Source organism: Plecotus auritus (genome assembly GCF_963455305.1).
Source record: "Plecotus auritus genome assembly, chromosome: 5".
Taxonomy (NCBI): domain Eukaryota; kingdom Metazoa; phylum Chordata; class Mammalia; order Chiroptera; family Vespertilionidae; genus Plecotus; species Plecotus auritus.
Window position 1 is genome coordinate 86,399,367 of NC_137776.1, and position 26,349 is coordinate 86,425,715.

The 26,349-nt window shown below is 35.8% G+C and overlaps 1 protein-coding gene across 5 annotated transcripts in view; it reads left to right on the forward strand.

Moving 5' to 3' along the window:
- The window catches only part of DPP10 (dipeptidyl peptidase like 10), a 728,831-nt gene that overhangs the window by 602,872 nt on the left and 99,610 nt on the right, over positions 1-26,349 (forward strand). For all 5 annotated transcript variants that reach the window (XM_080667876.1, XM_080667877.1, XM_080667878.1 and 2 more), the window contains one exon: positions 23,511-23,631. In XM_080667876.1, coding sequence (XP_080524002.1) covers positions 23,511-23,631 — 121 coding nt within the window. The remainder of the gene's footprint in view (positions 1-23,510; positions 23,632-26,349) is intronic.

Genomic DNA, 26,349 nt, shown 5'->3' on the forward strand with positions numbered 1-26,349 from the left:
GATAATTATATTAAGATAATTAAATTAAGATAATTTCTTTGACTTCTCTTTTTGTTAACTAAATCCACAGTCTCCCAAAACTACTTTCCCTTGGAATAACACACCACTTTCTAATTTGTTTTATTCTAACTTGTTTTATGTCCTTTAAAAAAGTACTATTCTGTCCTTAGAAGTATGACATATATTAACTGATATACCTGATCTTTAAATACATTTTAGAAATAGAGTTTTTTGCATCTTAAACCACTATCACTTTTTGAAAATTTGATTCACTTGCTATCAAGAAATTTAGTTTGAAAAAGAAAAAAATACTGTAGCAGGAATATGATAAATTTTATACTGGAAAATATCCTTCTACTTTCAGAGCAATATACAATTAACAGAGCCTTGTGTAAAGTAGAGTAAATGGTTTCTCAACTCTGATAGGGGTGTGAGCTGCTAATAACACAATCTTCATGGGAATTTAGTTATAACCTCAGGACAAAACTTTAAAAAACACACAAAATGGAAAAAAGCTACCCAAAGATTCTGAAGCCTGAAGAAAACCAGGCAGATTTTGGAAGGGAGTCAAAATTAATGGTGAAATGAACAATAAGGTGCAAGTCCTCCATTTTGTTTGTTTAAGGTTTTATTTTTATACCCAACTATACTTGAGGCAGAGGTGCATGCGTAGGAGGGTGAATCTATAAAAAGAAAAACCCTGCCTTCAGAGAGGAGCAAGGGAAACCCCTCCTGGGTTGAACCCCCAGGACAGCCAGAGAGTGAGGAGAAAACCCTGAAAGTCATAGAAGAGGTATAAACAGTTGTGTGAATAAACTCAGCTGAGTCTCTGACTGAACCTGAAATACAGATACTTGCATTTTTAAGAAAGATCTTTAGAGTTGCCATTCTGTGTTCCTGGAAAGTCAGGAAAATAAATGCATAAAGGAATGAAAATCTAGAATGTATTGTCATGGTAAAATCACCCTGCGGCAGGAAGACAGGCAGACACACACTTGAAGGTTAAGAAAAAGCACTTTTTATTCCTGGCACAGGTGCATGGTTCAGAGAAATCGCTTCCTAAAGCTGAGCAGCCTAATGCATTGGGGGTCTGTTCTTTATACTCCTAGCCCCTTTGTCTCCCATATATGGACTAAGCTTCCAGATATTCAGGGAGCTTTCTAATTTGGGCAGTTTGATTGATGTAAGGAAATTACAGGATCCAAGGAAGTGGTCAGGGTAGGATGATTTAATGAGAAGTTTCCCTTCTCATTACCCCCCTCCCAGATGATGGATAACATAGCGTTTTTCTGTGTTATTGTTTAACTATAGATAATGTACTTTTTCCTCTGTTGCTGGGACTTAGCAATAACAGGAAGGTCAGGACTTAATTGCAGGTCAGGAAGAACAGGCGTCAGGATGCAGAGACTGAGCTCTGACTCAGGCTGCTGTCCCATTTTATTCTGACAGTATCAGTATAGAATTTATATATAACAAAATTCGTGCATAGGTAGGGTTCCTAGCGGCTGCTGGCTGCCAGCTGGGGCCTTCCTTCGTTCCGCACCGCCTCCTGGTGGTCAGTGCACATCATAGCGAGCAATCGAACTCCCACTTGGTCGAACTCCCGAGGGGACACTTTGCATATTAGGCATATATACAGATGATGATATATACATATATGCATATATACATATATATTTATCTATCTATCTATATCAATATCTATGTCCTGTCTATTTCTATTTTAGTTGACTAATCAAATCAAATCATCTGTTAAATAATTTAGAATTTAAGGCTATATGATAGTTTATTTCTACCTGTCAAATAATAGGTAAAACCCTGCATTCATTAACCATGTTCATTTTTTAAAACATTTTTGTGTCCAATATATTTGGATAGTTGAAAGAAATCAGTCTTAAAACACATCCTAATTATTTAATGATATACAACCATTTCAACTTATTTTCCAGAACATTGTAAACTTTTGAGATTTTCGTTCATTTTGGCCTTATTTCCCAAACTTAAGATGTATTCTTTGGGAAGCTAATCTACTTTTAATCATATGGTTAATAAAATATGTATTAAGTAATTCAATTTTTCTAGTAGCCTGTATTACTCCCAAAGGTCACGATCATCAATAATTTAGTTAGTGAAATGTGGAAAATATTTCCTCTACAAAAAAAATGGCACTTGAGTATTTAACGAATAGGAAGTTTGTTTTTATAATTTGCTATATGTTAGTCACTGGAGAGAATTCAGATATAGCAAAGCTGGAGAGCTGCTGAGACATTTAAACTATAGAAGCAAAAGATGGTAAGTCAATAAATATTTGGGACAAAATTACAATGGATATATAGCACAATAACATGCAGATAAAACAAATTGAATGCATATCTTTTTAAGGGGGGGGTAATAGTGGGTTTGTTTTCTTGAAATTATCCTTTCTTGATTTGAGGTTTGAAAGTGATGTGTATCTATTTGCAGAGAATAAAAAGAAACTTTGCAAAAAATTTATTTGCAAGGATGTGGTATGGCATTTGGTCTGGATGTTTGGCTTGTTATATCAGAGAACCTAAAGATAAACAAAATAAGGGAGATGCAGGGATAGAATGAAGTTGGCTTGATTGCCCTGGAGCACTATGCTGGCTCTGTATTTAATGGGAATGTAAATTGAGAGCCACTCTAAATTTTTATGCATCTCAGATGCAATTTAAGATTCTCCAGCAGCTCAGCAGCTGTATGTGCAATGGATTTACTTCAGTGCCGGGAGACTGAGTGGGATGTTATCCACTGATGTGACTCTCCCACTAATAAAAATTTGAAACAAACCCATTACACTTGAGTTTATGAAAAGTAAAACTGCATAGTTTGTAAGTGGTGTGTATAAGAATTGTTTTGTGGAGTAAAATTAAAGCATGGTCATGTGAAGAGGCCCAGATTATAAGAAGGATCAGAGTTAACTTCCCATGTATGATTTGAAAGGAATAAGACAATGATTGATCCAAGGGGAAAATAAAAAAACTGACAAGTGAAGCAGGCTTGGGAATAAGTATCCTGTTAAGTATCACATGTTTTGAGTGGACATACTAATACACTTCAGGTAAGGATAATGTGTAAATAGCAGTCAGTTACTTTGAAAAATCCTCACCCCTGTTTTTAAGGTAAATATGAAATTCTTGCTCTAAATTGATCACATTAATTTCGGTTAATCCTTAATATTTTATTTCTTCAAGATGAGTTTTGTTATTGCTACTGAACTTCATTGACATAGAGTGACTCACATCTTAAAAAGTTTATGCAAATCGAAAACTATGAAACTAATTGATCCGTAAGGATGAAAATAATGAACCATATACCAGTTCATTTTTATTTTAAAAAATAGGACCTGTTTTAAAATACATTTTTACAAGCTATCCTTAGAACATTTGGTCTGCAAGATGTTCTGACTTAAAAAATGGTATGGAAAAATGCATTTAGGCAACGCAATATATTATCAGAGATCTCAATGATTCACAATGAAACTAGTAAAAGCTTTGAAGAATCCCAAATTTTAAAAAAAAAAAAGCAAAATAAAAGAAGCTAATTTTGTTTACCTCAATGCTTCTTAGTTGTCTTATCCTAGACCAGTGGTCGGCAAACCATGGCTCGCGAGCCACATGCGGCTCTTTGGCCCCTTGAGTGTGACTCTTCCACAAAATACCACGTGCAGGCGTGCACATACAGTGCGATTGAAACTTCATGGCCCATGCGCAGAAGTCAGTTTTCAGCTCTCAAAAGAAATTTCAATCGTTGTACTGTTGATATTTGCCTCTGTTGACTAATGAGTTTGCCAACCACTGTCCTAGACCAAGGGTGAGAATCTCCTTCTATAAAGGGCCAGATAGTAAATATTTTTGGTTTTGCAGGACAGGAGGCCAAATCAAGTGTATTATATAGGCACTTAAATAACATGATAGTACACAAATTGCTACAAAATTTTATTGAGGTAATGAAAAACAAAGTAATAATTAAGTACAATGTTTTGTAATACATGTCTACCGATGTGAAGAATGAAATTATTATTTAGGAAACTTTTTACTTAATTGAGGTTCCAGTAAGTGCTTTTCTTATCAAATGATTAAAATGTTGGTAAGTAAAAACCATTCTTAGCTTGTGGGCCATACAAAAACAGGGCAGTGTGGGTGTTGCTCATGTACCATAATTGGTTGATCCTGCCTAGATGGTGGAATATATATATATATATATATATATATATATATATATACACACACACACACACACATATATATATAATGCCACCTATAAGAACTAGTGCTGTATACTATCACTTTCCCACACTGAAGAGCAGAGAATGATAAAGCTGATTGGCATGAACCTTGTATGAGAAGGATTTTTAACCATGAGGTGAAAGAGATATGTTCTAAAGGAACAATAGGGAGCAATGAACATCGTGGCATATGAGTTGTAAGCTGTGAAACGTGGGATTCAGGGTGCAGACTTTGCTTCCCGTGGGTTCTTGTCCTCATGAAGTTTGAAAAATAAACTTGTGAACAGAAAGGTTTCTTTAATAAAAAATGTAGAAGTTTATTGGAAGCAGATATAAACTCCATCTGGACAAGAGTGTCCCCAAAGGGGACCCCATGAGGTGGGGCCCCCAATGGGAAAAGCCCGCTCTCTCTCTCTCTCTCTCTAATAGGAAAAATAGAAAATCCTGCCTCATGTCCCTTTGTCTCCAGTTTGTTTATGCTGCAGTTCTTTGTTTGAATCTAACCTTTTGTAATCGGTCCCTTTCTTTACTTTGGGACCCCCCACCCCTGCTTTCCTCATTGGTGATTCTGCTACATGGTATTAATTTCAAAGCTCAAAGCTCACATGCTATCCCCCATTTTCTCTCCATCTTATCTTGCTGGTTGGAGTCACTTTTGATTTATCTTATAGTTTTCTCCCAGTTGTGCTGGCAGAGAAAACCTTATCTTATAGCTCTCCCGACTACTTGGGCCAGGGCTACTTTTAGTCTAACTTATGGTTGCTTTCATTGCTCAGGCCAGAGATACCCCTGTCTATCCTTGGCTTATGGCTGTTTTAATTGCTCAGGCCAGAAATATTTCTATCTGCCTGTGGCATTTCTCTATCCTCTGTACAAGTAAGAGAATCATGTTGGTGTCTTCAAGTCTCCATCTATGTATTCCTCTCCCATGGACGCTCCTTATCTCTAAGACTCCCTAAACCTGCCTATTTTGTCCCTAAAACTCCTTTCAGCTGAAGTCACTGGAAACAGCTACTGGGTAATGATGCACTTAAGGAGAACAGGCTTCAGTTATGACAAAGAGGGAGAAGGAACCTTCAGAGAAAATACAGAGTAGAGGGAATCTGGTTGTTTTAGAGTGCCAGTTTTCAAATGCAGTGAAAAGGTATGGAAGGTTGAGTTAATAAAGGGCAGGGAGTATGAGCATTATCATAGGAAGGATAGCATGCTGGAGCAATAATTGTTAGTGGCAATAGTTACCATCTTGGGGTGACAGACACAAATAGAAATGAGTGACAGGAGAGATTTAGTTGGTAAAATCTGTGTGAGGAAGGCAATCACTAAGCCTGTGGCAAGGAGACTTAATTGCAATGATGATGGGACCCATGGGAAGCTTGATAGTCCTTAGTGGTAGGATAAATTCTATTATAAGTCATCCTATTGCACCCTGGCTGGGTAGCTCAGTTGGTTAGAACATCATCGCCATACATGTTCCCCATAAGGGCACATACAAGAACCAGCCAATGAATGCATAATAAGTGGAACAACAAATCAATGTTTCTCTCTCTCTTAAATAAAAAAAGACAAGAAAAAAAAGACATTCTATTGTTTGAACTGTGTGATGAACGATTCTGGACAGCAGACCTGCAGTCTATATAGCCTAAATGATTTTGAGAAAATAAATACTGGATGTATTACTTCAATGGTCAGTCTCCTCCCCTTTGCATTTCTCCTCCTTTATCTTCCTTCTCCTTCTAACTACTTTTAAATTCCCAGAAAATTATTTTCCAAGAGGCTGTTCTGAAAGTTAGTTCACATCAGGCCATCATCTATTTTCATCTTTTATCCCAGTCTCCAATTATAAACCCAGAAATGTATATGCACTCTCAGAATCCCACTGCTCTTTTGCTTCTTAATCATATTATATCTCTTCAAGGGTTATGATACCAAGTCATCTGTGGAAACTGAACGTGGATTTTCCCCCAAAGCATCCTATCTGTCACATCTGTTTTTATATTTCTCTTAGTTTGTATTGTCTGTTTTAACATTAAAGTATTATATGCATCAAACTTGAAAACACACCACCAGCTACAAAAGGCTAATGTGAAAAGTGGTCGGTCATAACAGAGGGTGTATTATATGTTTGCTGTATTAATACCTATAGTATCAGAAAATCCACATAAGAAAGGTGTTTGGTGATTCAGTTTGAGATATCATTTGCCTTGGCTGTTAATATTACAGTATCATTGAAATCATTGAGATCCCATTTCACTTTTTGCTTCTCAACTAGAGCAGAGTGTCTGAAAAATAATTGTTCCGATTAATTCAAAATGAAATGAAAGATTCTAGGTTCATGATTAATTTTAAGGCATTTTATTCATCTTTGTGTCTTTACAAATGAATTAATATTATTCCAGTCAGTTTTTAGATAGAGCTACATTTCAGAATCATCATTCAAGCTAGTAAAAAACATTATTCAGAAAGTATCTCCTTATCTTCCTATGTTTCCTTCATATTTCTCCAGTTCTCCAATAATTCTTTGATATCTATAGTCTGGGCCCCTCTTACTTTCTTACATACATCTCTTTACCTTGTAGTTTTTCTTCCATTTTTTAATACATGTGTTTTCATCATCTGATCTTCTAAATATGCCTTTTCTCACTTGTCTTACTCTGGTTGAAATATTGTGTTAGGTTTCTGTGCTTAGCAACATCTCCTAGAACTTAGAGGCTCACCTGGCATGTCATGTCGCATCTGAAGCCTTTTCTGACCCTTTTACCCCTTAATCAGATTCAGACTATCTCATGTCTTTCATTCACATTCTAATAATTTTGTGCACCCCTAAACTGTAGGAATACCATCTTTAATAAATCAATGAGGCTTTTCTTTATCTTTCTTATTTTAAACTGTGAATACATCAACAAGGGCTAAGACTTAGACAACGTTGTCTCATAGACATGGTGCATATTAGGAATGTAGTTGAATTGTAAAGGAATGAGTTAGCTTATAACTATCATGTGCTCATGTCTATCTCCATAACTTGTTATATTGTTTTCATTTTTAAACTTTCTTCATTAAGAAACTTAAAAATATTCTCCCCAGTAGTAAATATATATTTACACATTTGCTTGCTTGCTTGTTTGTTTATTTTTAATTGTCAACCACACTTCACAGTTGACATTAGCGCTCATTCTTGGTGTACATTCTATGGGTTTTAATACATGTATAATAACATGTTCCCACTTTATAGGATCATACAGGATTCTTTCATTGCTAAAAATTGTTTTAACACCAGAGACTAAATTCCATGCTTATTCTCTATGTAATGATGGATAATAGAATAATTCTTTAATTGGGCAATATTAGAGTCAAAGCACTGACAGAAAGATTTAAACTTGCCATTTTATTAGACATAATAAAAGTGAGGAGAATGAAGCGGTCAGGGGGCGGGGAGAGCAGTGAATAATCTATGGACAACAACAAACATGAAATTGAAAGACTCAGAAATTACTCTTTTGTTGTTGTTGTTGGTAATGCTCACCCGAGGATAAAGGTTATTAAAGCAGGTTGTGTTACAGCTACCCATACTCATAAGTAGGGTTTAATTATACCCCATTGTAGCAGACAGATTACTGAAGCACAAGGGATAGCCACTTCTTTTTTAAATTATTTATTTATTTATTTATTTATTTATTTATTTATTTATTTATGTTTTTATTGTTTGAAGTATTATAAATAGTAGTACATATGTCTCTTTTTTTTTTTCCTCATTGACCTACCCCCCGGCCTCCCCTACCCCCCAGGACATGCCTTTACCTGCCCCCCCCCACCCCAGTGTCTTGTATCCATTGGTTATGCTTATATGCATGCGTACAAGTCCTTCCGTTGATCTCTTACAGCCCCCGCCCCCCAACCTCCCCTGCCTTCCCACTGTAGTTTGACAGTCTGTTCAATGTTTCTTTGCCTCTGTATCTATTTTTCCCCCATTTCTTTCCTTTAAAAAATCTTGCCTCTGCAGACTAGAAATAAACATATAATAACAAAAAATGTTTGAGTCCCAATTTCAATGTCCAACAGTTCTGAGTCCCCGTTTCAATGTCAAACAGTTCCTTATGTGTACATGTCAGCAATGATATCTGGATGGTGGGCACATGGTGGCAATGCAGGTCCGACCCTCTCTGGTTCGGTCCTAGGCAACCTGCTGCGATGCACAGCTGCTGACTGCTAGTGTGGCAAGGCATCATCAGTGTCTTCCATCTCTGGACTGTTTCTCCTCTTGTCTTTGTGGTTGGAGCAGACCTGTCAATTCCTCTCTGTTGCAGGAATCCACATGGTCTTGGAGTTGTTTTCTGAAAATATACAAACATATTCTCGACCAAAAGTTAATAAAGGAATCTTTTCTATATAATTGATTTGGGGTCCTTTTTATTTTTGCCCAAATGATTTTCCTTTGTCTTATTTAGACATCATGTGTGTTTTTCATGGGTGTCTTGCTATTAGCATTACAAATGAAAATTAATTTTATAAAGTAAAAATTTTCTAGATGTAATTTACTTATAGGATATTTTTCCTTACATGGTATTACCCTACTATCCCCCACTTTTTTTTTATTAATGGAGGCTTTTGTAAATTTTATAATGCAGTCTTGATAACTTTAAATTTTATTTTTTTGCACAAAAATATGACTGCTTTAGTTTCATTGCATGTTCAGGAATTTTACCATGAGATGAACTACCAATGAAAATTTTAGTTACCACTTTAAGAACAGCATTTTGTCCAGTACAATTAAATTTTCTTGAATATTCACTTATTTCAATTAGCCTATTTAAATTAATCTGAAAGCTTGATTATTATTTTACTGTCAAATTTAATACTCTACCAACAATCTTAGTTTACCCCGTAAATATTAGTGGAAAGGATTATTTGCATTCTTGAGTAGGCCCTGAGCATTCCTGGTGCTAGGCTGGATTTAGATATAGGGCAGCTGCTGTCGGCCAAGTCTCTGTCTGTTACCTGGGTCCCAATCTGAGCTGGGCGAAGTCACTGTCTGTCACCTGTGTCCCGATCTGAGCTGGGCATGGGAAGCAAAGCAGCCATGGGGACAGGAGACCTCCCTCAGAAGGGGTGAGGGTTCAGGCCCCTGCAAGGTTGGGGGGGTGAGGGTTTGTGCCCCACCTCTGTTGATCCCCAAGTTCTCTCCTGATGGCCCCTCCGCAACTGTGCCTGTCTTAGGTTGTTCCTTCCCTGAGGAATCTTACCCATCTCTGGCTAACCAGTCATCCTCCAGGGCCCAGCAGGGTGATGTGAGGTTCAGTTCTGTCTCCTTGGTAGCCTATGCCCCGTGGCCTAAGGAATAGCCACTTCTAAAGAATTTCACAGGGGTGAGGGTGGGTGGAAACAGGGATATATTTCAAGTATTTTTTATTCTAGATTCCCAGTTATGTTTGTATTTAAATGATTATTATTCTCAGTTCATCATTGCTTTAATTAAATTTAGTTCAGAAGAACATTAACTAGAATAAATAAATGAATTCTTGACATAGACATTTTATTTCTAAGTCCACTTTTCTATGGTTATTTTAATGATATCCAGTATTTTGGGAAGATGTAGTAAAATGTGTTTGGATGTTTCTGCATTATAAACAAAAAACAAACAAACAAAAAATACCTATATTTCTTCATTTGTGGCCAAGGATGCCTTGAAATTGCATGAAGTGGAATTGAGAGTCTAGAGCTGTGGGAAAAATGTGTATGAAAGACCGCCAAGGCTGGTTCCACCTTCTGCATTTTTCAATTTGTTTTCTTATCAGCATGCCTATAAACTAGAAAACATTAGGCACAGACTCTTTGATAAGCATATGGTAATTTCTTCCAGTCTCCCCCAACCCTCTTTTATGAAATTTCTTTAAAAGTTTTCCCCATTTAAAATAAAAGGAGTTACAATACAAATATAAAAACAAATTGTTTTAACATCAGAGACTAAAGTGCACATGCACCATGCTTTATGTTAATCCTTGGATGGATGAGAGGGAGGAGAGCTGGCTGGAATAAAAGAGGGATTAAAGAGTTTGCTCCCAACATAAATTACAGTGAGGGACTTTCTTACCTATGAGGGTTTGAAGGTTAAACTCTTGCATGCTACCTAGCAAGTAAGATTCCTGGAACTAAGCCGGATAATTGGCTTAGGTTTATTTCAGGAGGAAATTAATTTATTAAAAAAATTCTGAAAGTTTTCAGAATGAATGAGAAGGTTGAAACTCCAGAACTGGAAAACCAGCAGGCATTGGTGGACATAGGAATGTTTGAGTAAAATTTGTTGAAGATGCTGCATCTGGCAATTACTTCAGTAGGCATTTCACCTTCACTCTTGCTGAACCCTTGAGGTTTTGCTGTTGTTATTGTGAATAATTTCTCAACTGCAACTTTATTCCTTCAAGAATCAGCAGTCATAGGTATGGTAATGACGTAGGGATGTTTTATCTGCCTTTTTGTCTTTATAAATGGAGATTAGGCTCTACTTTCCCCCGATGCTCACATAATAGAAGAATCCTCCACAATAAGAAGGAAAATTAGAACTGAATGGTCAAATAAGAAAAAATATGTACACTATGTTGCTGATTGGAGAAACAGGGGATCAAGTTATTAACCTACCATCTTCAGATGCTTAAGCCTTTTAGGGTAACTTGATAAGAAGGTTTGATTCTCCTCAGATTATGATAATACCTTTAAGGGCCATTACTAGCTTCAATTATTATTATTTAAATATTGAGCATATATGTGCAGGTACATAGATAATATCCATAACCTGAATTTTGGTTTCTTTAATTCTATAGACCACCATGAGAGTGTTAATGCCACCACTTTATAAATGAGGACAGTAAGTATCAGAGGTTAAGGAAGTTCATTGCCTGATTGTAAAAAGAGCACTGGCAGGGTTAGGTTCCATGTCTTTCTGATGAAAATGCCATTTTTGTACATTTTTGCTTTTATTTTTATTTTTCATCTTAAGTTCTACTGCCATGACACATATTATGTGGTAACATTTTACCCTAAATTAATGTTCTCATATATTGGTTTTATTGTTCTTTACCTGCACATCGACAGTGATTTGTATGTGCCTGCATTAGAAATCTCATTCGATTGTAAGGCTTTGTCTTTATATACCGCAGGCTTAGCACAGTGCCTAGCATATAAAGGATGACAGTTACATATTCACTTTATGATGGAGGACTATAAGAAAAGAAAGAAGGCAAGAAAATGGTGTGATAAAGGAAAAATGAAAGAAAAGAGAGTGGAGGAGGAAAGGGATTCATTTTGAAACATATACATATGTATATACAGATATTTTAATGATATAAAAATGTGATGACTCTATGAATCCCAGCTTAATACTTGAGGCTCATAAATACTTGTATTATTATTTTTAATTATCAAGATGATCTATTTATCATAAGGTCTTCTAGTGTTCTAAAGGAGATTTATGGACTGATGTAGCCAAGAGAGTCTGCTGTTACACTTCATTGATTAGAGTTGGTCTTCAGTTATCTCTTCGCTAACTTTTATCTGGTATCAGTTTTTCTTCTGAAATTAAAGTATGGATAAAAGGGCTTTCGAACTGGAAAGTGACTTACATAATTATGAATTTAAGACAAAGGGTTATATTTCACTTCTTTGAAAATGCATAATGTTCTGTAAAGGTATTTAAAACTCTTTGAAAGGGCTTCCTGATATGAATAATTGCAAATGTCAAAGGATGGGAGTTCTCTGATAGTGATTCCATCTCCAGAATGTCAGGTCCTGGTGCAAAGGTGACATGAATGATTTGACTGAGTTGTTCTATATCTCAGTGATGATCCTGCAGGTAAATGAAAGCAGTGCCCAATAACCCACAGAGATTTTTTCAAAGTCAAAATGTCAGAGGTAATCAAACTATTTAGCTTGTGTTCATAGCTTTACTTTGCATTATATAAATGGACACTCAGACTTTATTGCATACTGGTAAATTAAGGAAATACAATTTTTGTACAGTTGAATGATACGCTGTGGCTTTTACTAATATACTGATAGTCATTAGGGTGATATTTTAAATTAATTATGATTAGTAATTTAAAATTCTGCATAATATTTTTTCTTTAAGTTTAACAAATATGCCCCAAATATGCAGAGCTAATCCTGTAAACATTCCCATCCACATAACGCCCAGAGAAGACACATAACATTATTCATATCCCAGAAGCCCTTGCTCTGCCCTTTACCAGTCACTACTGCTTTCCAAGGATAATCATTATCCTGACTTGTAACATCCTAACTTGCTATTATAAATAGCACTGCTATAAGCATTCTTATATGTCTCCTGAAATATATATATACACACGTATACAGGATGTCCTAAAAAATGTATACACACTTTGAATAATTATAAAGGCATTGCTTACTAAAATACATTTCATTTTCAAAATGTAATAGAATCTACAGACATTGTGTATACATGTTTTGGGACACCCTGTTTGTGTGTGTGTGTGTGTGTGTGTGTGTGTGTGTCCATATATATCTGTGTTAGGTATATACAGATATGTCATCTATATGGATATTTAGACATCTTTTATATACATTTGTGTTAGCTATATACAGACAGTCCCTGGACATATGATGGCTTGATTTACAAATTTTCAATTTTACAATGGTGCAAAAGTGACCTCCATTAGTAGAAAATGTACTTTGAATTTTGAATTTTCATCTTTTTCTTATTATGATACTTTCTCATGATGATGGCAATGGCAGTAATAAGCCATAGTTCCCAGTCAGACACATGATCATGAGGGTAAACATCCAATACTTTCCAGTGTATTGTGTTATTAGTGATTTCTGGATATTGTGTTCTGAGCACATTTAAGGTAGGCTAGGCTAAACTGTGCTGTTCAATAGCTTAGGTCTATTGAATGCATTTTGACATGATATTGTCAACTTATGAAGGCTTTTTCTGGACATAACCCCATTGTAAGTTGAGAGGCATCTGTACCTTGGATGGAGTCATGCAGTCCTGCTTTTGTAAAAGCCTACAGACATATACAAAGCGATTGTACCAATTTACTCTCCCACCAGAAGTACAAGGAAGTTCCAGCTGCTTTAGATCTTTGTCAACACTTATTATTAGCTCTCATTTTTTTTTAGCCATTCTAATTGTAAAACCAAAATATTCTATTTTTGTCTACTTATATTCTTTCATGTTACCAACAGAATCTAATTAATATTAATCAAAATAAGAACTTTTAATTTATTTTATACTTAAAGACTTTAAAGAATTGCTCAAACTGTTTTCTAGACTAAAATATAGCACATTGTTGAAAAAGTAAAATTTTACTTCAATTTCAAGGGAACCAGGTCCAATAATGAAATATGGCTTAAATATTTCAATAATTTTTATTTATTAAAAAGTTTAACTATCTTGTAAAATTTTAATGTGTACGGTGGAGTTCAAGATGGCCTGTTCTTACACTCTTTTGATAAAAAACAAATACATGCATAATTATGTTTTAATACTATTTCTATAATGAAAGTCTCTCTCTTATTGAAACACAATAACATCTGTCTCTAATGACTCTAAGTAACTGCAAATCTCCTTTTGTGTCATTTATTTCCAAAATAATGTTACAGTAAATTCATTTTAATAATAAATGTTTAGTATAATTTAAATTCTTTAAGAAACTGATCAGCTGTTATGATTAGAAATTAAAGTCTGTTTCTGGTAAAGTAAAAGGCAAAGGTTCCACACAAATTTTGGAGCCAGTGTTGGACCAGAGAGTATGATGAGGTTAAATATGGTTGGTAGGACAAAAAGGAGCCAAAAGAAGCCAATGATATGGTTATCTGAATGTAGGGCCAGACAAAGTATTGTATACCAACTACTAATATACATGATATTTTTTAAAGTAAAAAAAAAGAATACTTATTTACCTCAAAATTAATAGTTCTCAACTGGGGGTGATGTTGCCTTTGCCCGCTGCAGGAGACATTAGGCAATGTCTGGAGACATTTTGGTAGTCACACATCAAGTGTGTAGAAGCAAGGGATCTGCTACCCATCTTACAATGTCAGGGCAGTCCTCCACAATGAGGGAATATCCAGTCTGAACGGTAACAGTGTCCGGGTTCAAATACCCTGCTCTAAGTTCTGGAACACTCTTATCATTTGTTTCAAATTAAATAAAATTAAACACCTGCTCATGTAACCCACATGTGAGACTAATTTCTGCATAACTGTCATCATTTTTATTACCACTGAAATTAATATTGGTACTTTATTTATAAATATACTAACTTGTATAGTTTACATATAAGTGTAAATGTAATCAAGTCTTTTTAGTATTTTATTTTTTTCTTATACAGCAATACATTTAGACTTTTAATAAACATATATAAATATATACATTTAGATATATGAATTATTTTAGTTTATAAAAGTTGGATATTTATATACTTTACTGTATTTTTTAAATTTACCAATATACCATGAATACTTTTCTTATTGCAATGACTCAATAGTATCCTGATGTCATGATCTATTTAACTGTTTCCTTATTAACAGAATATTCACTTACACAAAAATTTTATATGAATTATGCTACAACAAATATGCTTGTACAACGCAAGCTTTTTTGTAGCATAAATTACTAGAAATGAAAATCCTGTGTTAAGGTATGTACATATTTAAATATTTTTAGATTTTGTCAAATTTCCTTTTTAAAAGGCTGTATCAATTTATTTATTTATTTATTTATTTATTTGATATCATACTCTTCTCTTTTTTTAATTGTTTGAAGTATTACAAATAGTAGTACATATGTCTCCTTATTTTTCCCCATTGACCTCCCCTTCCCCCCAGTACATGCCTTTACCTGCCCCCCACCAGTGTCTTTTATCCATTGGTTATGCTTATATGCATGCGTACAAGTCCTTCCGTTGATCTCTTACAGCCCACCCCCCCCAACCTCCTCTGCCTTCCCACTGTAGTTTGACAGTCTGTTCAATACTTCTTTGCCTCTGTATCTATTTTTCCCCCATTTCTTTCCTTTAAAAAATATTGTCTCTGCAGACTAGAAATAAACATATAATAACAAAAAATGTTTGAGTCCCAATTTCAATGTCCAACAGTTCTGAGTCCCCGTTTCAATGTCAAACAGTTCCTTATGTGTACATGTCAGCAATGATATCTGGATGGTGGGCACATGGTGGCAATGCAGGTCCGACCCTCTCTGGTTCGGTCCTAGGCAACCTGCTGTGATGCACAGCTGCTGACTGCTAGTGTGGCAAGGCGTCGTCAGTGTCTTCCATCTCTGGACTGTTTCTCCTCTTGTCTTCGTGGTTGGAGCAGACCTGTCAATCCCTCTCTGTTGCAGGAATCCACATGGTCTTGGAGTTGTTTTCTGAAAATATACAAACACTATTCTCGACCAAAAGTTAATAAGGGAATCTTTTCTATATATTTGATTTGGGGTCCTTTTTATTTTTGCCCAAACTATTTTCCTTTGTCTTATTTAGATATCATGTGTGTTTTTCATGGGTGTTTTGCTGTTAGCATTACAAATGAAAATTAATTTTGTAAAGTAAAAATTATCTAGATGTAATTTACTTATAGGATATTTTTCCTTACATGATATTACCCTACTACCCCCCCCCCTTTTTTATTAATGGAGGCTTTTGTAAATTTTATAATGCAGTCTTGATAACTTTAAATTTTATTTTTTTGCACAAAAATATGACTGCTTTAGTTTCATTGCATGTTCAGGAATTTTACCATGAGATGAACTACCAATAGAAATTTTAGTTACCACATTAGGAACAGTTTTTTGTCCAGTACAATTAATTTGTCTTGAATATTCACTTATTTCAATTAGCCTATTTAAATTAATCTGAAAGCTTGATTATTATTTTACTGTCAAATTTAATACTCTACCAACAATCTTAGTTTACCCCATAAATATTAGTGGAAAGGATTATTTGCATTCTTGAGTGGGCCCTGAGCATTCCTGGTGCTAGGCTGGATTTAGATATAGGGCAGCTGCTGTCGGCCAAGTCTCTGTCTGTTACCTGGGTCCCAATCTGAGCTGGGCGAAGTCACTGTCTGTCACCTGTGTCCCGATCTGAGCTGGGCGTGGGAAGCAAAGCAGCCATGGGGGCAGGAGACCTCCCTCAGAAGGGGTGAGGGTTCAGGCCCCTGCAAGGTTGGGGGGGTGAGGGTCTGTGCCCCACCTCTGTTGATCCCCAAGTTCTCTCCTGATGGCCCCTCTGCGACTGTGCCTGTCTTAGGTTGTTCCTTCCCTGAGGAATCTTACCCGTCTCTGGCTAACCAGTCATCCTCCGGGGCCCAGCAGGGTGATGTGAGGTTCAGTTCTGTCTCCTTGGTAGCCTATGCCCCCATGACCTCCACGCCCAGCACCTGCCTTGGGATCCCCTGGCCTGCTGGCGGGGCCCCAGCACTGATCACATATCTCGGGGAACTCAGGTTTCTTCTCCAGGGAGGGCCCAGCTCACACAATTGGGCGAGAGACAGATCCATGGTACCAGCCACCACGAGGCTTCAAGCTCAGCATGAACAGAAAGCTCAGGCAACAGCTGAGGGCAATTGGATTGTGAGAAGAGGGTCCCTCTTGGCACAAAAGGCAAGAGGGGCCAATATAGAATGCTCAATTGCCTCCCCAGGGCCTTAATTCCTTCTGGAAGGGATTATATCCTTTCATGTCCTTTTTTTTTTAAAAATTGCTGCCAAACATTCCAAGAATTAGTTTGTAAGTTTTTTTTGGGATAATTGTACAATATGCTTTTGTAAAATATCTAAAATTATAATGACATTGTAGAATAATATCATGTAAGGATATTCTTTGCTCTAGGCCATGGCAGTTCAATTTCAAACTGGCTGTCAATTTCTTTTTTTTTTTTAACATATTTTATTGATTTTTACAGAGAGTAAGGGAGAGGGATAGAGAGTTAGAAACATCGATGAGAGAGAAACATCGATCAGCTGCCTCCTGCACACCCCTTACTGGGTGTTTGCCCACAACCAAGGTACATGCCCTTGACCAGAATCGAACCTGGGACCCTTCGGTCCGCAGGCCGGTGCTCTAGCCACTGAGCAAAACCCGTTAGGGCGGCTGTCAATTTCTTTTTGTAACTTTATATAAACTTTGTCAGGGAGGCAAAAACACAAATTATTCCCCCATAACACCCCACCCCCCACTTATGCCCCACCCCCTTGTTGTCTGTGTCCATTGATTAGGCTCATATGCATGCACACAAGTCCCTTGGTTGATCTCTCCCCCTTACCCCCACCCTCCCCTACCTTACCTGAGGTATGACGTGCTGTTCGACTTTTCTTTATATTTAATGTATTTTCCAGCCTTTTCTGTTTGACATGTTTTTCATTTCTGTCTCTCTCATTGTACATCTACCTTCCAACACATATACCTATATTAAAAGACAAGTTTATATTCTTCCATAGTTATAATTTATTCATAGATATTACATATATTATTGTAGTTTCCTCATGCTTTTTTATCTATTTATAAATAACTAATGAGCCACTTATGCTGAAGCCGCCATAACAGAGCCACTATCATAGACAAATGTCTTTCAATTCCTAACTAGCAACTCTCTCCTTATTGCAGACTAGAACACATCTAGCAAAGAACACGAAAAGACTCATTTGCAAGATAATCTTGGAAATGTAAATTTCTCGCTTCTAAAATCCCACAGTAATAAAAAACTAGATAGGGCAGGCAGGAAGCCAAGTCCTAATAGACAATATCCACTGTATATCTGTCGGTGAGACTCTTGCCAGTCTAAGTTTTTATTAGTGTTGTCATTGTCTAGTGCACAAAATGGGTTCATGTTGTAATCATTTTTTCATTTTGTGTCTTTTGTCGTTTGGCAATATCTCAATGAAACTTCTCCAAGTCAGCTTATGTGGCATTAATTTATTTTCCTCAAAGCCTGAATGTTATCACAAAATGTGAATCCTGGCATTCACTTTAATGGGTTTTAACTTTGACTCTTCTTTTTGGCCATCATAAACACTGCTGAAATAAATATCACAAGCTTCATTATTCTCTACAGATTGGTACTTTTTTCCTCTACAAGACAAGGTCCCAAGATAGGGATTGCTTATGAGATAGAATAGGTTTTGTTTTCAACTGCTGTATTGCTTTCCCATATGGCTATAACACTTTATATCTTCACTGTTAAAACATGGGGTTTGGGGTAGAGATTTTCTCATGGGTCCTTGTCCGATGAAGTTGAAGAATAAATTAGTAGACTAACAGATTTCTTTAATAAAATAAAAGTAGGTGTTTATTGGGAGCATATACAAACTCCATCTGGGAAGGAGTGTCCCCAAAGGGAACCCCTAGGGAGGGCCCCAAAATGGGAAAGGCCTGCTCGCTCTCTCTCTCTCTCTCTCTCTCTCTCTCTCTCTCTCTCTCTTTCTCTCTTTCTCTCTCTCTCTCTCTGTAATGGGAAAAAAATCTAAAAAATCCAAATCTCCTGAGTCTCTTTGTCTCCGGTTTTATAAAAGCTGTAGCCCTTTGTCTGAACCTGACCCTTTCTCATTAGACCCTTCAGTAATTTAGGACCCGTGCTTTCCTCATTGGTCACTCTGCTACATAGTATTAGTTTCAAAGCTCAAAGCTCACGTGATGCCCCCTCATTCCCTCCCCTTATCTTGCAACATTCCTCAATTCTCTGTGAAAATATGTATGTTTCCTTCTTCTGGATATCCTGTGACTTTTCTTTATTCTCTGTGAGTGTATGTATTCCTCCCCACCACTCTCCTCCTGTGGCATTTCTCTATCCACTATACAAGTAAGAAAAGCATTTTGGCATCTCCAAGTCCCCATCTATGCAGTCCTCTCCCATGGACCCTCCCTCAGTTGTCCTGGCTCTCCCAGCTGCTCTGGTCAAGGCTATTTTATTTTTTCAATTTTTTCTTTTCTTTATTGATTAAGGTATAACATATGTGTCCTTATCTCCCCATTGCCCCCTACAACCTTACTCATACCCTCACCCGCCTGGTGTCTGTGTCCATTGGTTAGGCTTATATGCATGCATAGAAATCCTTTGGTTGATCTCTCCCACTTACCCCTACCCTTTTCTACCTTCCCTCTGAGGTTTGACAGTCTGATCAATGCTTCTCTGTCTCTGCATCTGTTTTTGTTCATCAGTTTATGTTGTTCATTATATTCCACAAATGAGTGAGATCATGTGATATTTATCTTTTTCTGACTGGCTTATTTTGCTTAGCATAATGCTCTCCAGTTCAATCCATGCTGTTGCAAATGGTACGAATTCCTTCTTTTCTATAGCAGCGTAGTATTCCATTGTGTAGATGTACCACAGTTTTCTAATCCACTCATCTGCTGATGTGCACTTAGGCTGTTTCCAAATCTTAACTATGGTGAATTGTGCTGCTATGAACATAGGGGTGCATATATCCTTTCTGATTGGTGTTTCTAGTTTCTTGGGATATATTCCTAGAAGTGGGATCACTGGGTCAAATGGGAGTTCCATTTTTAGTTTTTTGAGGAAGCTCCATGCTGTTCACAGTGGCTGCTATTTTAATTGCTCAGGCCAGAAATGCCTCCATCCTCCTGGACCTCCCGCCTCCCCTCGCTTCCTGTTTGCCTAATTAAGCTAGCTAGCTAGCCCTTATCACCGTCAACATAGGAAAGCACCCCTTTACCATATCCCTACCAGAATGTGTTATCTGGGAAAGTCATTATAATTTTTCCCCCAGAAAACAAGTCACAGTAGAAGGCAACCCAAAGACTATCTGAACTCCACTGTAACTTTACAGATTCTCTTACATCATTACAATGATTGGGGATTTTTTAATAATTCAGTTTTCTAAAGTAAAATTATCATGAGAAATCATTTAAATCAGTTAGGGTAGAATAGCTTTTCAGTAATATTTCAGTTAAAATAGATCCAATATTCAGCTATATTTTTGTTTTATTTTGCTGGTTTTTTGTGTTCTTTTAAGCTGGCTAAAAGTTGGGAGAGTCTGCTGTGTTTGTATCAGTTATTATCTCTGCTGAACTGGTCACAGTAGGCTAGTTTACATTGTGGTCACTCAGTCTCAAAATCTTAACGACCTTTAACACCAAGGGTTCATTTCTTGCTATATGCCCATTACCAATTGGCTAGGGGTGGGGAAAGAATTTGCTCCATGCCTACTTTCCACAATTGAAGCATTGGTGGTGGTTGTGGCAGGGGGCAGAAAATTGAAAATTCGCTCTGAAAAAAATTCTACCCAGCAATAACTATATATGTGCCTGATCATTTGATAATTAGCAATATTGACTAACACATTCATTAGAATGATTTCTTGAAACACTTATTACATATTTCTCAACTTGTCATGATTCAGCACATAGTATTTCTCCTGTCTTCCTGTTCCCCTAGTGATGACTTTACCATTTGGAATTATTTTGTAAGTGTATTAAAATAATTAATGTTGGAAAACTGGGTAGTTGGGTTGCTCTATAGATTGAAGAGTTAAATGGTCACACAGCTACCCATTTCTATTTGTTATACTGTTCAGGTGGCTCACTGAAAGAATTGATTAATGACATCAAAATATTATGGCAGTTTAATCAGCAACATTAGGATAAATGACATAAGTGTTTGTCATATTTTCAATGTGATTGATCACTAGCTGCAGCCCCTGATGATTGCCATTTGGTACCAGTTTAATTTCATCAGTGTGTCCACCTTGGACTTGAAAATAGTTGCAGCTCTTGTATTGCAAACGTAGTGCTTAGAGTTTGTGATTGTTATTTGAAACTATGTAATTCTTGGAAACACCTTGATAATTGAAAGAGGTTGGGAAATTATAAATGCACATTTTCATGAAGGTAGCGAGTAAGTTTTGTCCACAGAAAAAATGATCTTTTGGACAATATCTGGTATTGCAGCTTTGAGTGAATGACATTAAAATTCTGATTCCATATTGTTTGTTCTTTCACATTGAAGCAGATGTCAGTTTCTTATGGATTCTGAATATCATCCAATCTGTTCTTCAACTGTAAATGTAATTACTGGTCAATGGTTTTGGATAATACATCTGATGAAATAATGGAGGTTTTATTAATTATTTGACTTAGAGTTGTTGTTTTTTACCTTCAGAAAGCAGAGGGTTTGGAACAATTTTATTTTGAGTTAAGTCACTCCTACTCCTAATAATAATAGCCACTTTGCTTAAACAGCTTGGGTGTGGATGATCTGAATTGTCATTACTGACAAGCCCTAATCAGAAGGTTCAGATCCAAAGAGGAGATTCCCTCTAAGTCAGGATGATTTTGTGTGACTATTTCATATATTGTTTGTAAGTTTTACAAAAGATGTAAAACTTAAGTTTTAGATGGCTGGAATAAAGTTAATATTTTTTTCTGTCATGAGGGACTGTGAACGTCATTAAAATTAACTTCCATCCAGTTTTACAACACCTGAGATATAGGTCTTAAACTTTTGCCAAAGTGTACACATATGCTTTCAATAATAACTTTATTTCTATATTCTATTATCACTTGAAAACTTCAAAAATGAAGCAAAAGCAGTAAATATTATTTGTTAATACCTCTCCTCTTCCTTCTTTTCCTGCTAGTACTGTTCCACTATTACTCTTAATAAATTTTCACATCAGCATCACATGTAGGACTGGTCAATAGTTTGGGATAATTTATACCTTGGCTGAAGCTGTAGAGATTTTGTTTTGATTTAGAGTTTATAATCTTCAAGAAGCTCAGGATTTTAAAACAAATTATCCTGAGTGCGTTCAGCCTTGCTTCTAGTAATAGCCATATATGCTATATGCATCATCTCATTTATTCTTACAACAGATATCTAAAAATGAGACATAAACATTATTAAAGGAGAAGACTAAGATTTAGAAATCTACAGAAAAGTATCCAAGTCACTGGGATTTTAAATTTAGGCTGCCCTATTATAAAGCCCATACTTTTAAATACCCTGTTGTATATTTTTTCTTCTCCCTTGCCAAATTCTTTTTATTCTATTAACATTCTCACCTATAATATAAATGTCAGGTAGTGGTGGAATGATTAATTAAATACTCTAACTGTTAAATGCTTGCCAGATCCTCAAAATCAAAACAGAATATGAAAGAAATATTCTGGATATTAACATTGCTTTCATCACTGTGCACACCAAGATTATAAATCTAGGGCCTCATAATTAATCAGATAATTATTTCAGAAGCTATTATGTTTGCTGTATTTGCTCTTGTGTAATGATCCTATAGCATGCTGGAACACGTGGGCACTAGGCCAGCTTTCACATTCTTAGTAGAATGTTCAATCAAAATAGCAATTTGGCTCCTGGTGGACAGTATTCTATTCCCTTCAATATGTGGATGAAACATGGTTCTATGAAGGTTATATTATCACATCGGCCAGCAGTTTGAAATACTTATCACAAAAGATATTTTAAAGTGGTTATAAATAATTTTACCCTGAGGTTGCTATTATTTTGTTGATATTATTTGTAGCTGACATTATTAGGGCTGTTGCTGTTGTTGTTGTTGATATTATTTTGGAAGACTCTCTGATGTGTTTAAATAAAAAATCTTTCGTGAACTCTCAGGCACAAGGTTATTATTACTGCTATGCTATTTGGGAAAGAATTTCCAGAATAGTGTGGGGCATAGTGAAGATGTGTATATCTAGCTCCATATACAGATCTGCTGATCAAAGGAAAGGAAATTCTATTGTCCTTTCTTTTGATCAGCAGATCTGTATATGGAGCTAGATAGAAATCAGATAGATTCTGTAAATATTATTTCACTGACCACAAAAAGTAAAAATAAAGACACAAACTTGAAGCCTTTAAAACAGTCAGTTGGCTGTTACTAAAATTACTAAAATGGTATCTGCTATAGTTTTCAGTCTCTTGAGGATGCAAAATATTATCTCAAATCCAAACCAATTTTAAAGTAAGAGAAAGAGATTATTAAGTAGATGAAAAATTGTGGTTGAAAATATGGGTTTAAAACTTTAAATATTGAGGATCATATTATTTCTAGATGAGAGTTTGATATTGATATGATAGGGAAATAAATAACTATTAATAATTAAAAGCAATACAAAAATATGCATTAAATAAAGACAAATGGAAAACTGACAAATAAAACAGCTCTTCAGCTATTGTATAATATGAAAGCTTTAAAAAAGGTTTCCTAATATGTTGTGTTTGTTTGTTTTACATGTTTCCTGATCCAGATTTATATCTTTGAAAATAATATCTACTATCAACCTGATATAAAGAGCAGTTCATTGCGACTGACATCTTCTGGAAAAGAAGGGATTATTTTTAATGGGATTGCTGACTGGTTGTATGAAGGTGAGTTGAATAGATTTAGTTTCATAAGAACGCAAGTGATATATTTGAATACAATATCCCTAAGAAAAATCTGTTCAATTCCAGAACAATACTTACAGCACTATTTCTTCTCCTCATTTCCTCTCAAAATTGCCTTCATGCTTTCATTTCTTTGTATGTGCTCAAATTTTGACTGGTTGTGATTTATATCTACTTACATGATTCCACATTTGGTATATATATATATATATATATATATATATATATATATATATATATTTGTTTTGTTCAAGCCAAATAGACACATGTATTTTATTTTTGGTAATTCTTAACTAACAAAAGCAAATGATCACCTCTATAGCACACAGGGATTAGATGTTGAATTTTTCTGACTCTCTCAAAAAAGCCACTTTTAAAATTCTGTTATATTTTAAAAACCATTGTAAAAGGAAGAAAATAAAACTTACCTAAAGAGTTATTTGCAATAACAATTGAATGGTTTAATAATAGCTGAGAATATAAAAAAGAATCAGATATGAAAACCTCTATCTAGTTTGGTTGTTTACCAATTGTCAGTTTAGTTATAAGTAGTGATTTCCTGGGGAATCAAAGCTTGAGTTTAATACCTAGATTTCAGACTCTGCAACTGATTTGGAAAAATATGTCAAGATTTAAACTAAGTTAGCCCATTTTTTTTAGAAATTATAAAGCTATGTATCACCCAGAAAATGCATTTTCTGGAGCAACATTGGCAAATGTAATCTCTCTACAGAGTCAATATTTTTAATTCTGTTTTTTAAAAAAGTAAATTACTTAGTTCATTCATTTCTTCATCTATTCTTTCCTTCAACACACATTTTGGAAGAACTGCTATGTTCTAAGTACTTGTCTGGGTCTGAGATACATCAGGGAACAAAACAAAATATTACCCTCAGGCCGAAACCGGTTTGGCTCAGTGGATAGAGCGTCGGCCTGCGGACTGAGGGGTCCCAGGTTCGATTCCGGTCAAGGGCACGTACCTTGGTTGTGGGCACATCCCCAGTGGGAGGTGTGCAGGAGGCAGCTGATCGATGTTTCTCTCTCATCGATGTTTCTAGCTCTCTATCCCTCTCCCTTCTTCTCTGTAAAATATCAATAAAATATATTAAAAAAAATATATTACCCTCAGGACCTCACATTAAGAGACACATTTTCCTGAGTGGAGTTATTTTATCAAGAAAGATATGTTGTAGTCCTTGATATTTATTTGTTTTTAATAAATATATTGGGATGACATTGGTTAATATGATCATATAGGTTTCAACTGTACATTTCTATAATATAAGATCTATATATTACACTGTGTGCCCACCAACCACAGTCAAACCATCTTCAGTTGATATTTGTATGTGTATGTTTACATGCATATTTATATCTACAATATATTTTTTGTGTATATGCCAGCTTCAAATAATCAAAGATTTGAGAGGCCACAGTTTATCCCCAGGAGCAGTAGTAGCTACTGTGGAAATAGCCATAATTATGCTATGAACTTTTTAAAAATTGTAATACCAAAATAGATAAGTAAGGTTCTTTGGTTGAGAATGTCAGAAGCTAACTCTGGCTTTCTTATCAAAAAGATAAATTGTTTGAAGGGCCTGGGATGGCCCAGTGAATTGAAAAAAACAGGTGGAGAACAAATATGAAACCTGGTTAGTTCTGGTAAACTAGAAAGCCAGAGCTAACCATCTCTTACCTAAAGGAGATAGATAAGATATGCCTTTTATCTTTAAAATATTGTTGGACTACGTGAAGCCTTGACAGATCAAGAAACCAGATCAATGCAGTGTGGTAAATAGTCAAATCACAGTGAACACAGGATTCTTTGAAAGAACAGAGGAGAAGGACTTAGCCCATCTTAGGAATTAGCAAATATTTTCTAAAGGAAAAACCCTCTGAGTTGAGCCTGAAACATTAAGTAGAACACATAAGAAGAAACTAGGAAGGAAAACCCACGCAAGGGTTAAAGCTTACAAAAGCACAATAGGGTTAAATAGAATAGTGAGTACCTAGGGAACTAAAATATGCTTATTATTATTGAGGCATAACATTTAAGAAAAAGGAAGTCAGCAAGAACCAAGAGATGGTGACAATAAAAATAATCTGGAATTTTAATTATTATATTTTGCCTGGAAAATAGGGAAACTAATAGAGTTTTTCTAGTAAGAGAGTGTCAAGATTAGACCTTTCATAAAAGAAAAAAAAAAAAAAAACAACCATTTGGCTCTAGAGTGAAGCTGGGGTTGAATGGCAGAAAGAACTAAGGAGCAGTTATAAGGTGTTTTCTATGTTCTATCAAGAGATGACCAATAGGACTATGGTTAGGGCAGGAAGGAGGGAAGACTAAACTTGATGAAGCAGTAAAGTAGATAGATCTTCCTGGTTAAGTGGATGGGGCAGATGGAAGACAAGAATGATTCTTTGGCTTTTGGTTTGGTCACTAGTAAATAGTGGTGACAGACATAGTAAGCCAGCATTAATAAGGAGTAGTGGACTTCAGTGAGGAGAGAAACAGTTTAGTGGGAACATTGGTGCTTTATAGCATGCTGGCATGCTACATTGTGTGACAAATTTTGGTCCTTAACATCAAGTCAACTGGGGGTATACTCAATGTAAACTGTACTATCTTGACCAATGATCAAGATGACTTGGGCCTCTGTCCTTTAAGGAAAAATTCATATAGTTTATAGCAGTGGTCGG